At 48.2% G+C, this 14,196-nt stretch overlaps 1 protein-coding gene across 1 annotated transcript in view; it reads left to right on the top strand.

The window, feature by feature from the left end:
* Positions 1 to 6: 6 nt before the first annotated feature.
* LOC144894087 (kinesin-like protein KIF9) overlaps positions 7 to 14,196 on the top strand; it is a 29,810-nt gene continuing 15,620 nt past the window's right edge. Inside the window, exons 1-4 of the mRNA XM_078786038.1 lie at positions 7 to 136; positions 2,431 to 2,610; positions 3,953 to 4,068; positions 5,633 to 5,737. Of these exons, the coding sequence (XP_078642164.1) occupies positions 58 to 136; positions 2,431 to 2,610; positions 3,953 to 4,068; positions 5,633 to 5,737 (480 nt within the window). The 5' untranslated portion in view covers positions 7 to 57. The remainder of the gene's footprint in view (positions 137 to 2,430; positions 2,611 to 3,952; positions 4,069 to 5,632; positions 5,738 to 14,196) is intronic.

Genomic DNA, 14,196 nt, shown 5'->3' with positions numbered 1-14,196 from the left:
AAGGAAAACAGGGCCACCTTGCTGCAGAGGCACAGGAAGGCTAAGGAGCTTGGTGTCATGGTGAATTCGTTGAAACGGCAAATCGATTACACGACGTGCTTATGGGAAGAGAAGAAAAGGCAACGGAAAGACAAAGGTAAGTGAGGAGGAATGGAGGGTGTGAGAATGAAAGAGGTGGTGGTTCCTGGATAATGTGGGTGGCAAAAGGAACTTTTGTTCTTATGGTGGTCTACATATGCTGGTACGTAGGGTGGTAGAAGGTGGGGCATTGAAAGGATTTCAGAAAAGAATTAACTACTCGGCAGTAGAAATAATTAATAACAATAAAAACATAATGTAAAGTGTACGGGGACAGGATGGATGTGACTGATGCGGATGGTTTTGTTCCCCTTTCCTCTCTGGTCTTTCTTGCTCTTGCACGACTTGTTTTTCATTCCTCAATAGGTGTGCTTTCTTGTTATACCCTTGCCCCACTCTCCGTGCCATTTCAGCAATTTTAAACAAGAGCGAAGTCGATGGCACACCATCGCAAATGGCCCCGCTTCCCACCTCGAGTAAAGTTGAAAGATGGCAAAAAGTTCCAACTGGAATTGAAAACTTCTTTCAAAATGAACAGATTGGGAACAGAATGAACAGACAGATTGGGTTTGATACCCAATATCAAATTTTGAGTTAAAAAAAAAACCAAAAACTTTTTTTTGACCCCTGCGACCCCAAGTTCCGACCCCCTGGTGTATGAATTGGGGGTCAAGTCCAAAAGATGGTTACGCATTTCATACGTCTCCTAGTGTTGATTGCATATACAAAGTTTCATTAAAGATGTTTAAAAAGGTGCCTGTAATTGATTTTGTGGTATTGGACCTTTTGACCCCGCTTCAGGTCCCCAGGGGGCGTGGCCAAAAATGATACTGCAATGATACTGTCCTGTTTTCTCTTACGATGCGTTGATCATAACTACCAAATTTAGTGAATTACTGTACAACTATTTAGGAGGAGATTGCGTGACGGATGGACAGATGGAACCGATTACAAACTCCCCCACCCCCCATCCCCCACTTTCCCCTTTAAACAAAAAAAAAAAGGCGTGGGGATAAAAATCTCCCAAATATTTGCTCGTCTCTCTCTCTCTACATTGCCATCTGTTTTCTCTCTCCATTGCAATGACTAACAGGCATTAGTGCTTCAAGTTTGACCTGGGCTTTTAATTGTACTGCTAATGAAGGTACGACACTCGCATTACTCTCATTACTCAAGGTGTTTCCAGCTTTGAACCCCCACCTGTCCTATAGGACATGTGCATTGTCAGTGCAAAACATAGTTCTTCACAGCTCTCGTTAGTGAAAAACTTCCCATCTTCAAGTTTTTCTACAATGTGGATGTTCTTCATTTGGCAATTACCATACTGTGCACCGTAATGCGTGCAAAATTTGTTAGTCCTCTCCCTCCTTCCCCCTTTGGGATTTTACTTTTATTTGTGCCCTGACATACCTGACCTTAGGTACCACCAACATGTATGCAAAGTTTTGGAGAGACTGGGCCATCCCTGGTTTTCTTCTATGATTTTCAGCCATACATACATACATACATACATACATACATACATATATACATACATACATACATACATACATACAAATGCCCTATTTAATATAGTATAGGATGTCTATAGAATGGGAATTTTCACTTGCTCCTCCATCTTGCTTGCTTCCTCACTTGTCACCATCTTGATGTTAAGTGCGTGGATTAAAGCAGGAAACACGTAATTATGAGTATTGTTTGCGACCATTATAAAAACATGTTTTCATTTTGTGGTGTCTTTTGATATTACAATCCCTATTTTCATGCCTGGTGTGGTAGGAATATCTACTGTACCTTGATAAAACAACAGCTGCGAAGCTAAGGTTAGGATGGAATTCTGAAATTGCTTCAGGTGTCTATAATATACTGGATTCTCTCTCACTCTAGGCCTATGGGGTTACTCGTGTAGTAACAGTTTTTTGAAGTTATGCTTAATTATACATTGATTGCAGAAACAGGTTGAAACAGGATGCTGTGAAGAGAAACAGGTTGAGATGGTTTGGTCATGTGTTGAAGAAGGATGAAAGTGACTGGTTGAGAAGAGTGATGGAAATGAATGTAGAAGGAAGTAGAGGACGGGGAAGACCGAGAAAGACTTGGCTAACGATGGTGGAAGAAGAAATGCGGGCAAGGGGGTTAACAAGGAGAGATGCAGAAAATAGGGCAAGATGGAGAAGATTGTCATGGGGACCGTGAGGCTAACCCCCACTCTAGCAGGGAAAATGGCCTTAAAATGCATGTTGTATTGCAAATTCTGTAGCAAAAACTAAATCAAATAAGTAAAGAGACAAATGACAGGCCTTCATGTGAGCTGTTCATCGTGATCACTGTGGATGTGCATTATGCTTTCAGGAGAGATGGTTGCTCCCAGCGGGCAGCCTGTCATCAACGAGCAGGAGCTGGACCTCATGTTAACCTTGGCTGATCTTAAAGGCCGTTACCGCACAGTGCACAAAAAACTGCTTGGAACACAGGCAGAGGTTCACTACTGTCAAGACGTGATCAATAAGCGTCGAAAACGCCTTCTGTCTGGTGTGTCCTGCAGGGCACAGTGTGTACACTCTTATTATTCATCGCATTCTTCTTTTTCTAACACTCATAACTGGTTTGGTATCAATGGCTTGCTCTGTGGAAGTTCCTATCTGAGCACTTATCTATAATGATGATAGTGTGATTCCAGATTCAAATGCTATATACTGTTGAATTCAGTGACCAGATATACAAATCCTCTTAAAATTTCAAGTTAATTGGATGAAAATTGAGGATTTTAGAAATTTGGCCTATGTTGACCTTTTGGCCTATGTTGACCTTTTGGCCTATGTTGACCTTTTGGCCTATGTTGACCTTTTGGCCTATGTTCACCTAAAATATAATTTGTGGTTGAATTCAGTGACCAGATATGCAAGTCCTCTTCAAATTTCAAGTTAATTGGATGAAAATTGAGGATTAGAAATTTGGCCTATGTTGACCTTTTGGCCTATGTTGACCTCAAATATACTTCGTGGTTGAATTCAGTGACCAGATATGCAAGTCCTCTTCAAATTTCAAGTTAATTGGATGAAAATTGAGCATTTTAGAAATTTGACCTATGTTGACCTTTTGGGCTATGTTGACTGCAAAAATACTTGGTGGTTGAATTCAGTGACCCGATATGCAAATCCTCTTCAAATTTCAAGTCGATCTGATGAAAATTGAAGATTTTAGAAATCTAGCTTATGTTGACCTTTTGGCCTATGTTGACCTTTTGGCCTATGTTGACCTAAAATATAATTGGTGATTAAATTCAGTGACTGGATATGCAAATCCTCTTAAAATTTCAAGTCGATCAGATGAAAATTGAGGATTTTAGAAATTTGACAAAGTTGGTGATCTTTGGCCTATGTCGACCTATTTATTGACTTTTTGACCCCAAAAACAATAGGCTTCTTGCTTATGACCAACTCCACCGTTTGTTGAAGTTTTGTGAAGATCGGTTGAAAATTGTGACCTGTAGGTGGCTGACATACAGACAGACAAAAACAATCGGACAGAATAACGCACAATTCAAACCAATATACTTGAAAATTTTTTGATTTTTCGCAAGTAACAAGCAGACAAACAGACAAAAATGGGTGAAAACACAAGTCCACCTTTGGTGATGGAGGTGAATATGTCTTTTGCATCCACTTAGCAAAATGTAAATTGTGGGAAAGTGTTAGTGGATTATCATAAGAAACATGTGATCAGATGACAAACAGTGTCAAAGGTAGTTATATGAAATGTGATGCCTTATTATTACTCTTTAATGTTCAAGTTTTGATTTTGAATGATCCCTAAAAAGCAATAATTGGACTGTGGTCATGTGAGGCTCATGCCAAGTCCTTGTGTGTTCCAGAGTTTACAGCCTGGTACCAAAAATCCTTCCTGCCAAGGCAAGACAGCATTGGCTCAGATGAAATGCTCAGAGAATTTGCAAGTTCGTTTTCTGACCTGGAAAAAGTATCTGCCAAGGTATGTTTCATCGATGTGTAATCTTTACAAACGCTGCTCAACAAAGTTCACTTGGAGTAGATTTTGGTGCCAAACGCAATGTCGTAAGTATGCTATACAAGTACAATTGGATGCAGATTACTTTGGATTGTTTTACCTCAGCTCTTCTCGTCAGGTGACGCAATTACTTTTCAAAGTTTTCATTTTCATGACAACGTGCAGTAAGGTTATTGGACAGGTGGTATAAAATTGCAATTCAGGTTTGGATGACACTTCTGCAGGCATAGACGAGCAATCCCGCACTTTCCAGATGACGTAATTCACCCAATCCCTAGTGACAAAAGTAAATCGGGGTGGCCTGGACATATTTCATGCCTACGAGATGAGGATTGGAGAATACAACGGTTAAAACGGAACTTTTAAGAAGCCGAAAATACTTGGAAGCATACCTGTGAGAAAGGTGTGTGCGCCACCATCTCAGGTCATCGCCCATCCAAAGCCATGATCTGCTTATGTATCCATCTTGTCCACCCCTTGTGTTACTCCCTACCCCTCGTCATCACCTGCATCCCTTGTCTGTCAATTTTTTTTTTTTTTTTTTGTATACAAGATCGAGGCTCGTGAAAGAGCGAACATTAATCACACAGAAAGACAAACCGACACATAAAACATATAACATAGGGAGCGGTAGACAAGATGGGGAGAGAGGGGGAAGGACACAAACACAACATTTGAGAGCAGGGACCGAGAGACATGGAGACATCGAGAGATCTGAGAGAGGGCAGGGCTTTGGGGGGGGGGGGGGGCGTGGGAAGGGGGCAGTGGGAGAGGTATAAAACATATGGACACTGCCAGGACTTCCAGGAAAGAAGTTGGAATTTCAAACAAGGTGGATCTGGGGTGAATTAGCGGGGGTAGAAAAGATCAAGGTTTTGGATGGGGGAAGATAAGAGATGGTGGTGAACAGCTGTTTTAAAGACCTGGAGGGAGGAGTGGGATTGAAGGGAGTGAGGGAGTTTGTTCCAGAGGCGGGAGAAAAGAGGAATGAAAGAGTGAAGGTGAGCGGAGAGCCGAGATTTCGGCAGTTTAACCATCAGAGGGTTGCTGGCAGATCTTGTGCGACCTGTAGGAATATTTGGGGGACAGAGCACAGAGAGAGCTGGGGGTGCAAGGCCGGAGAGGAGTCGGTAGAAGACAGAAAGACCACCTACCTGCCTGCGGTGAGTGAGTGAAAGGCCCTCAGAGATAGCTTCATCGCGGGAGATTCCAATAATTCTGAAAGCTTTGGTTTCAACAGCGTGAAGCCGAGCTAGGTGTGAGGCAGGAGCACCGGCCCATAGGGGAGAACAGTATTCCATTGAGCTGCGGATGAAAGCCTTGTATGTGGTGAGGAGCTCAGGTGTGCCGAGGACAGGGGGGAGGGGGCAGGGGAGAGATCTCCGTCTACCTTCTCCCTCCGCCCTGCTGTTGACATTTCCCGACCATGTTGGCCTGCCAAAGGCCTGCGCGGCTTAAAAGTGTATTTACTGCTCGGCCTAAAATAGTTGCAATGAGAATGGAACCTTACTGAAAAATTATTCTGCAGAATGAAGAAAGAGGAAAGTTTGAACAAAAGCAACATCCGGACGTACTCGTGGGAGAACTTGAGGAGTCCGTGTTTTATAAATCTAAAGCCTCGGCTGAGCGGCAGGTGAGTGTGATTTCATGGGAGTTGTTAACACATTGAACAGTTTGCGCAAACACCTCGATCATTCTGGCTTTGTGTAAAGTACAATTGATGATATCACTGTTACGCCATGAAAAATACTCTGTGGACCCATTGAAGTCACCGACATCACAGGTAGAAATCGTCTTTTTATTACCTTTGCCACCGAAGGTGGATGGAGGTTATGTTTTCACCCTGTATGTCTGTTTGTCTGTCTGTCTCTGTGTGTCAACAGGATATCTCAAAAAGTTATGGATGAATTTGGATGAAACTTTGTGGACGGGTTGGGTGTGTGACAAGGACGAATCTGTTTGTTTTGATCAATTTTGGTGAAGATCTGGATGAGAGAATTATTTAATTTTTAAGCGATTCTTCACCATTGAGTGATTGTACCAAAATTATATAGAAACACCTTCAGAGGCCATTTTTCCCCGCAGAGCAGGGCTTGGCCTTGGGAGGGTGAGGGATGGGAGGGGGTGTGAGGGGGGGAAAGGGGGAGGGAAGGGGGGGAGGGTGAGGGATGGGAGGGGGAGAGGGGAAAGAGGGGGGAGGAGGTGGGAGGGGGAGAGGGGGAGGGGGAGAGTGGAGAAGAGGGGGGGATGGGGAGGGGGAGAGGGGAAAGAGGGGGGAGGAGGTGGGGGGGGAGAAGAGGGGGGGATGGGGAGGGTGAGGGATGGGAGGGGGAGAGGGGAGAAGAGGGGGGGAGGGTGAGGGATGGGAGCGGGAGGGGGAGATGGGGAGGGTGAGGGATGGGAGGGGGAGAGGGGAGAAGAGGGGGGGATGGGGAGGGTGAGGGATGGGAGGGGGAGGAGGGGCAGGGGGGAGGGGGAAATGGAGGGGAGAGGGGAAAGGGGAGGGGTAAAGGGAGGGGGGAGGGGGAGGGGTAAAGGGAGGGGGGAGGGGGAGGGGTAAAGGGAGGGGGGAGGGGTAAAGGGAGGGGGGAGGGGGAGGGGTAAAGGGAGGGGGGAGGGGGAGGGGTAAAGGGAGGGGGGAGGGGGAGGGGTAAAGGGAGGGGGGAGGGGGAGGGGCAAGGGGAGGGCCAGTCAACAATGACGTTGCAGTTCTCATGGTCGGAGAGCAGTACAACAATCGCGACATCGTCCTGCATCTTCGCAAGAGCACGAAGCGGATTTCGGAGACTCACCGATCCTGTGACCCACGCCCTCCAGTACCGGCGTTGCCGGGCGGGGGAAGGGAGACCCGTACATTCCCAACTCGTACATTCGCCCTCTCGACTCAAGCTCACTCGGACAAAAGCCTCGCACAAATTACACCGTGAAGGCCCAATGGTCATGTCTATGCCGCAAATCAAATACGTGAGCGAATCGGGCGCACTGAATTGAAAATATATAGAACGCTCATACTCCGTGAAAACTGAAGCCGCCGTGTCGCCATCTTGGTCAGCACGACTCGACCAACTCGCTTCACGGATCTCGTTTGTTTTGAACGTGTCCCAGATTTTAAAAGCCAGACAACTGTTAAAATGCCATTTTGTGCGGCAATAAACTGCTCCAATCGGTTACGGAAGGGTTGTGGAAAGACGTTTCACAGCTGTTTCAAAGACATTAATTAATTAATTAAAATTAAAAACACGAATTCGTATTCGAAATCGAAAGGGGAAAGGGGAAATCCTTCGTATTCGAATTCGTAAACACGAAATATGAATTAAAATTTAATTCATATCGCACAAAATCGACACAAAACACGATCGCATAAAGGTCAAAAATCGCAATCGCTTTTCGCCCTGAATTACGTGCAAACGTGTGACGGGATGGAACATCACGTGATCGCTCTGAGCGAATCAGTCTAGCGGCGGGGATGGAACATCACGTGATCGCTCTGAGCGAATCAGCGAGCTGTTCTGGCACTGGCTGAGATTAGCGGGTACTTCGCTGAAATGCGCTGAGGTAAATATGAATAAAAAATATGTATCTCGTCAAATATTGTCTCGGCCATGTTCGTCCCAGGCTCAATGGCCATGTCTATGCCAAATATCAAGCATGTGAGCCTCTCCGTTTCGGAGTCTATCGGTAACATTACACACACACACACAAACTGTGTTTTATATTGTTACAGACACGACTTTGATGTTAAGGTGGGCCGAGCGGAATGGCCGTCGTGTCCGCACAAATTACCCGATTGTACTCGAACGTTGACGGAGCCGCGCTACGCTGGATCAATAAGGAAAAAGAAGACACACGGCTGGATTATAATGACAGACACCAATGTTTCGATTCTCAATTATATTCGTACGGAAAAGGTTAGATTACAGGGGCTAGAGGTAAAGCACAGAAAAGATGGGCACTTAGACACAGGCTTATCTTAACCCCGGACAGACGACAGGTAAACGGGACAACGGCTGACTCACACGGGGATTGGTGGCCAGGAAAGGCAGATAGCGATGGCTCAAGGTGCACTCTTGGCTCAAAGCAGGGTACAGTCCGGTCCAAAGATGCGGGGAGGTCACAGCGCTCGGAGGGGACGTTCTTTCTCAGGCGGGTCTTTCTCTCTCAGCGATCGCAGGCAACGTTCTTTCTCAGGCGGGGCGCATCTGACTCAGCGCTCGCAGGTACCTCTTTCTCCAGCTGGGGGCGCATCTCTCTTTCACTTCCGGTAAGTCGCCACGTATATCCGGCGGGGGGTGACACGCCCTCGGCTCGTTAGCTCCGCCCCAGATGGAATCGGTCCGCCCTTCTGATTGGGTGCGGGGGGGTTACCAGGCTCCGCCCTTGACGAGGGGCTGACAGCCAGCCCCTCTGGTAACCCCGTGGAGCGCCGAGCCGGTGTGAGGACGCATCCTCCCCCGCGCCACCGCGCCGCCCCCATCTCCTCTGTTGTTGTAGTTATAGTTGTGGAAGAAGATGGAAGGAGGTATGGAAGATGGAAGGAGGTATGGGAAAGGTCCTAAACTCACTACTGATGCCATATAATCACATTCTGGTGCAACGAAGAGTCATAATTAATGGAAACGAGGCCTTAACTGACATAGACTAAGAATAACTAGCAAGATGTCCGAAAGTTGTCTACGTGTGGTGCGGTGGACCTGGGCACGACATTTAATGGGGGAATAAGGGGAAGGTCGGCTCTACTGATTGTTGTTTACATGCAATGGGACTAGGGAATGGGGGATTGGGGATAGTTGGGGAGTATTGGGGAAAATAGGGGAATATTTACAAGCGGATATGGAGGCCAAATTCCATATTCGCAACATTGCACCCTTCTCTACCCTCGGGGCGTCCCGACCCGATAAATTTTTACCTACTTTAGTGTGGCACGCAATGTAGTTCCCTCTACTATTAACTCTACCCTGAGTGCGACAGTTTTACAGATATTCACGAATGAGTAAATATGTCCCCCTGCGACGTTGCACCCTTCTCCTCACAGAAACACACCCACAGTATAACCGAATCCGGAAAGAATTCTCAAACTACACATACAGCCGGTAGGGAGCATTATTTACAAGACTACGCTGCTATTTACACTACGATCCAGGACCTGTTTTTGGAGGAACACATGCAGATGTTATGCATAGAGAGAGCGCGCTTGCCAACATCGATACACCAACCCACGAGTGCTCTGTGGCCGACGGCCTTTAATAACGTGCAGAGCACCCTTCCCGAGCATCAAAAGCACCACCCCACCACCAATCGGTGCAGTCACCATTGTTCATTGGAATAAAAATAAATTCGACAACCCCTAACCCTGCAGGTGTCTCTTGCTCTTCTTGTGGTGCACTTGGTGTTAACTAAAAGTGGTTCACCTGTATGGCATAGGTGCCACGTTGACCCATAGGTCCATCCCCGGGTGGTGCTTGGCCGCAAACGAACTGCGGTCCATTGTGGGTGGCCACAAACATTGCGGTCCATATGGTGTATCGATCCCGGCAGCAAACAGCGAAAGTGCAGGCCCACAACTGCGCAGCCAGCACCTCTCTCTCCTCTCTCTCTACCCCAAAGCCAGATCCTCGGAGGTGGGAGACAAAAGAAGCAGACAAGTGAGTAAGGTGGTAAGGGCGTAAAAGTGCACGCAATGTAAGGTGATGCACACTGGGGGCACATGGGAACCAGGTGAGACAGGTACGTTCCTATCGTACGCCCCCCCCCACCAGGTAACCTACATGGCCCCTCCCTTACCCCTTACTGTATCCACACAACACAACACTACTCATAAACATCTACTTTACAAATCAACAAACATCCCTACTGTCTTCCCCGTTCCTCCCATAAACCAAATTCGTCTTCTCTCCCTCCTAACCAATCAAATTTGCCATTTTCAACTCTCATCAAAATTTGCCATTTTCAACTCAACATCAAAATTTGCCATTACCAATTCAACATCAGTCCCTCCTAGGGAGGGAGAGATGGAATCACCCCAATGTCTCATCCACGTCGTGATGCGTCTCACAAATCCACACAGCAATCTCATTTCCTGCAACAAACAAAGAAAACACAGGTGTGGAGTCATCATCATCACCACAGGCAAGTGGCTGCGTATGGTGCGACAGGTTCATTAATCCTAACTATTTCCTAAATGACTTTAACAACTTTACACTACCCGGGGTCTTTCTCCGGCCAAACCATTGGCCCTCTTACACTATGGGTTCTAAAAACCAATTCCCATTGGCCAAACTGTGGTGCTCTTCAATTTGGGGTCTCACTCCCCCGATTCATCTCCCGGTGCCCTCGCACAATTTCTGGGCTGCGGCGTGTACCTCTCCCAGTGGGTCTACCCACCTGCACACCTCCACCACTGCAGTTGCCTCCGAGCTTACCTGCTCCTCACCCTAACCTAACTACCTGGGGAAGGCCCTCTGGCACTCTCCCCACTCGGTGCCCTCTCTGGCACTGGGCTACCCGGGTCCATCCTCCGGATCCTCGGGCCCCATCCACAACTCTACCGGCTCCCAGAGCCCACCTGCGGCCTCACCTGGCCGACATCCTCACAGTGGTGGAGTGCCCAACCAACTACACACACTAACAGGCTACACGCCCAGCCATTTCCACAACACTAATGCACCCACTCACAACACCATTCTGCAACCGCACCACAGATGCCAATATCCAACCACAATTTACCTGTACCCTCTACCTAACACTTACACTACCCGCCCCGGGTACTCGTGAAAGGGGGTCCACTCTTCCCCCATCCACACCTTCGCACCATGCACACCACTCCGTACCACTTACTCCAACTCTCTCCACACACCTGTACTTGCACACCTGTGCTCTCACACTTGGTGCCACCTGCACCCTTCTCTCCCCAAGCGCATTCGCGCTGATCCACAACACTCACTACTCATACACTGCTCCACACACCTGTCCAATTGCACACCTGTGCAATCACACCTGTTCCATTCTCACACACACGGCATCATCTCAGCTAACTACTCCCTTCTGAAACTTGCGCTTCCCAGTCGTCCCTTTAAACTATTGCGCTCCCTCGTCATTATCATCCACACTAATCTACCTGCGTCCCCACTACAGGTATCAGTCACCAACTAATCTTAACGTTACCTACTGTCATCTTCGCTAGATCCCTATCAATATAACCTAACCCACCCGGGCTAGTTTTCACTGCCATACACCCCATAATCTATTGCTCCTTTGCTCCCCCATGGGAAGGGTGGCAGGGATGCCATCCCACCACATCGGGGGTCTCTCACTACCAATTTTGCACATCAAATTTCAATAAATCAAAAATTTGCCAATCACTGCCCATCATCTGCCAATCACTACTGCCAATCCCTTGCCAATCATCAAATTTTGTTTTTCTCCAATTTTGGGTCCAAAACACTAACCTCATCACCCAGTCTACTCACTAATGCCTCTCGGTGCGCCAATCCCTGTCCAAAGCCCGGCTTCGTAAAGCCAAGCAATGGATGCTGGTTGTTTTGTGCCAGCGGCTGGATGCGTCCGGCACTCGGTGCAGGGACGGGGGCTTACCCGTGCCGAGATCCCACACACCACCTCGGCGTGGAGCCATCCAATGCCCCGATCTCGACCTGCCGGCACGTCTCAACAAAACGTGGTCGCCATAACGACCCTTCCTATCGGGCTGCCAGCTCCGCCTAGTGGAGCACGGACGCGGCCGTTCAAAGCGAGGCCCAGCACGCACCGAGGGCCCGATTCGGCTATAAGTCGACCTAACCTCTAACCTGGTTACCGTCGATGCTTCACCTGGATTCTTACATGCATACGCTACCCCTTTCTTGCTCATACATGCAGCTGTTCCCATTCTCCTCGTCGTACCTTTCCTTACACACCCAGGTACCCTCATTCCACTCACAGCCTTGGTCACACACCTGACCACCGAACACTTTGGCACACATTCGTTGGTCGCACACCTCACCAAAACACCTCTTCGCGCCCCCTCCTCAGTCACCTCCTCTGTGACAATCACAGGTGTGCCCTCATTCGCACACCCAACCATGTGCCTCACCACCAACTCCAGCGTGCATTCCCACTCACGCTCTACCATTCCAGGTGTGCATCCTTCCATCCCAGGTGTACATCCTCGCTCACCTGTCACAACCAACTCACTCTCCTTGTCACTCTCACTACTCTCACCTCCATTCTTGACAGCGCACTCACCCTTACTCTTGACAGCGCACTCTTTCCTCGTGCACCTGTCCGTCACACACCTTTCTCTCCTCTCTCTCTCGTTACACCCTCTGTAACACTCACCACAGGTGGACACTCTTCCTTACTTCTGACAGCGCACTCTTTCCTCATGCACCTGTCCGTCACACACCTTTCTCTCCTCTCTCTCTCGTTACACCCTCTGTAACACTCACCACAGGTGGACACTCTTCCTTACTTCTGACAGCGCACTCTTTCCTCATGCACCTGTCCGTCACACACCTTTCTCGCGCATACTCTTGCGCACACTCTCCCGTCACACCCTCTGTAACACTCACCACACCGCGCTTCCACGTGCTTCCTCGCACACGCGCTACGACCGACTCACTCTCGCCAGCACACTCACTCCTCGGCGTGCACTTTTTCCTCACACACCCCAGAGTCGGACTTTCTCGCACACCTCCTCTTTCGCACACCAGACCTGTCGCACACTTCACCAACGGCCTCTCACGAACACCCGGGTCCATCTCGACCCCCAAGCTTCTTAAATCCCCTGGCGCATCATACGCACGACCATATTGGTCACCACTTACACCAGGTCCTCTTCCTCTTCGCTTCTCCTCCATCACCTGCGAATCCCTCATCCGGTTAACGAGCACATCACGATCCAAACACAGACTTTGGACCAATTCTTTTATCTCCTCTTTTATCTCTTTGTTATCCCCTCTCCGTCGCTTCTTAATTTCGCTCACCCCTTCTTCCACTTCTTCTAATTTGTGCCTCACCTCTTTTATTCCCCGGTACGTCTCCTCAAGCTCGTCCTCCAAGGCTACCTTGACCGTTTCCATGTGCGTCCTCACCTGCCGGTCTTTAACCTCCATTACCTCTACCACCTTGTCCATTTTCCTCGTCAGGTCCTCATGTACCGTCTGACACTCTTTTTTAATTACCCCTACGTCCTTTTTCATCTCCTTCTGCGTCGATTTTAACTCCTCTATTACCGCTGTGTTCTTCTTTACCTGTTCCCCCAACTCCTTTTGTCCCACTGTCAGTTGTTCTACTCCCAGCGTCAACTCCTCTATACCACCTTGCAATTTTACAGTCCCCTTTCTCACCTCCTTCTCCATGCGCTCCTTACAGTGCCTCACCTCCTCGCGCACTCCTCCGACCTCCTCACTCACACCTCTTCTGATCTCTTCTCCCATCACTTGCATCTCCTGCCCAGATGCCACCCTCATCTGCTCCATTTCCTCCCTGTGAGCATCCAATTTCGTTTCTACCCCCATTCTGACCCCCTCTATCTGCTGCCCCATTTGGTTAACTTCCCTTTCCGCTTGGTCCCTCATGTCCCTCAATTTGCCTTCCATGGTGTTTTCTAACCCCTCTAACCCTTTTTGCATCCCTTCCATTTGATTCTCTTGAGCGGCCATTCTGTTTTCTACCCCCGTTAACCCATGTTTCACTCCCTCTATCTGATTCTCTTGAGCGGCCATTCTGTTTTCTACCCCCATTAACCCATGTTTCACTCCCTCTATCTGATTCTCTTGAGCGGCCATTCTGTTTTCTACCCCCGTTAACCCATGTTTCACTCCCTCTATCTGATTCTCTTGAGCGGCCATTCTGTTTTCTACCCCCATTAACCCATGTTTCACTCCCTCTATCTGATTCTCTTGAGCGGCCATTCTGTTTTCTACCCCCATTAACCCATGTTTCACCCCTTCTATCCCATTGTCTAACCCCTCTAATTTCTTGTCTAATCCCTCTATTCTACTCCCTAACCCCCCGATCTGCGCCCCCATGTCCTCCCTTAATTTCTCGCTATTGGACCCCATTTGGCCCTCCAATCGCTCACCCTGAGCATCCATC

The sequence above is a fragment of the Myxine glutinosa genome, chromosome 10 (genome assembly GCF_964187855.1).
Source record: "Myxine glutinosa chromosome 10, kmMyxGlut1.1, whole genome shotgun sequence".
Taxonomy (NCBI): domain Eukaryota; kingdom Metazoa; phylum Chordata; class Myxini; order Myxiniformes; family Myxinidae; genus Myxine; species Myxine glutinosa.
The sequence above is the reverse complement of the archived record's forward strand: the minus strand, read 5'-3'. Positions and strand labels throughout refer to the sequence as shown.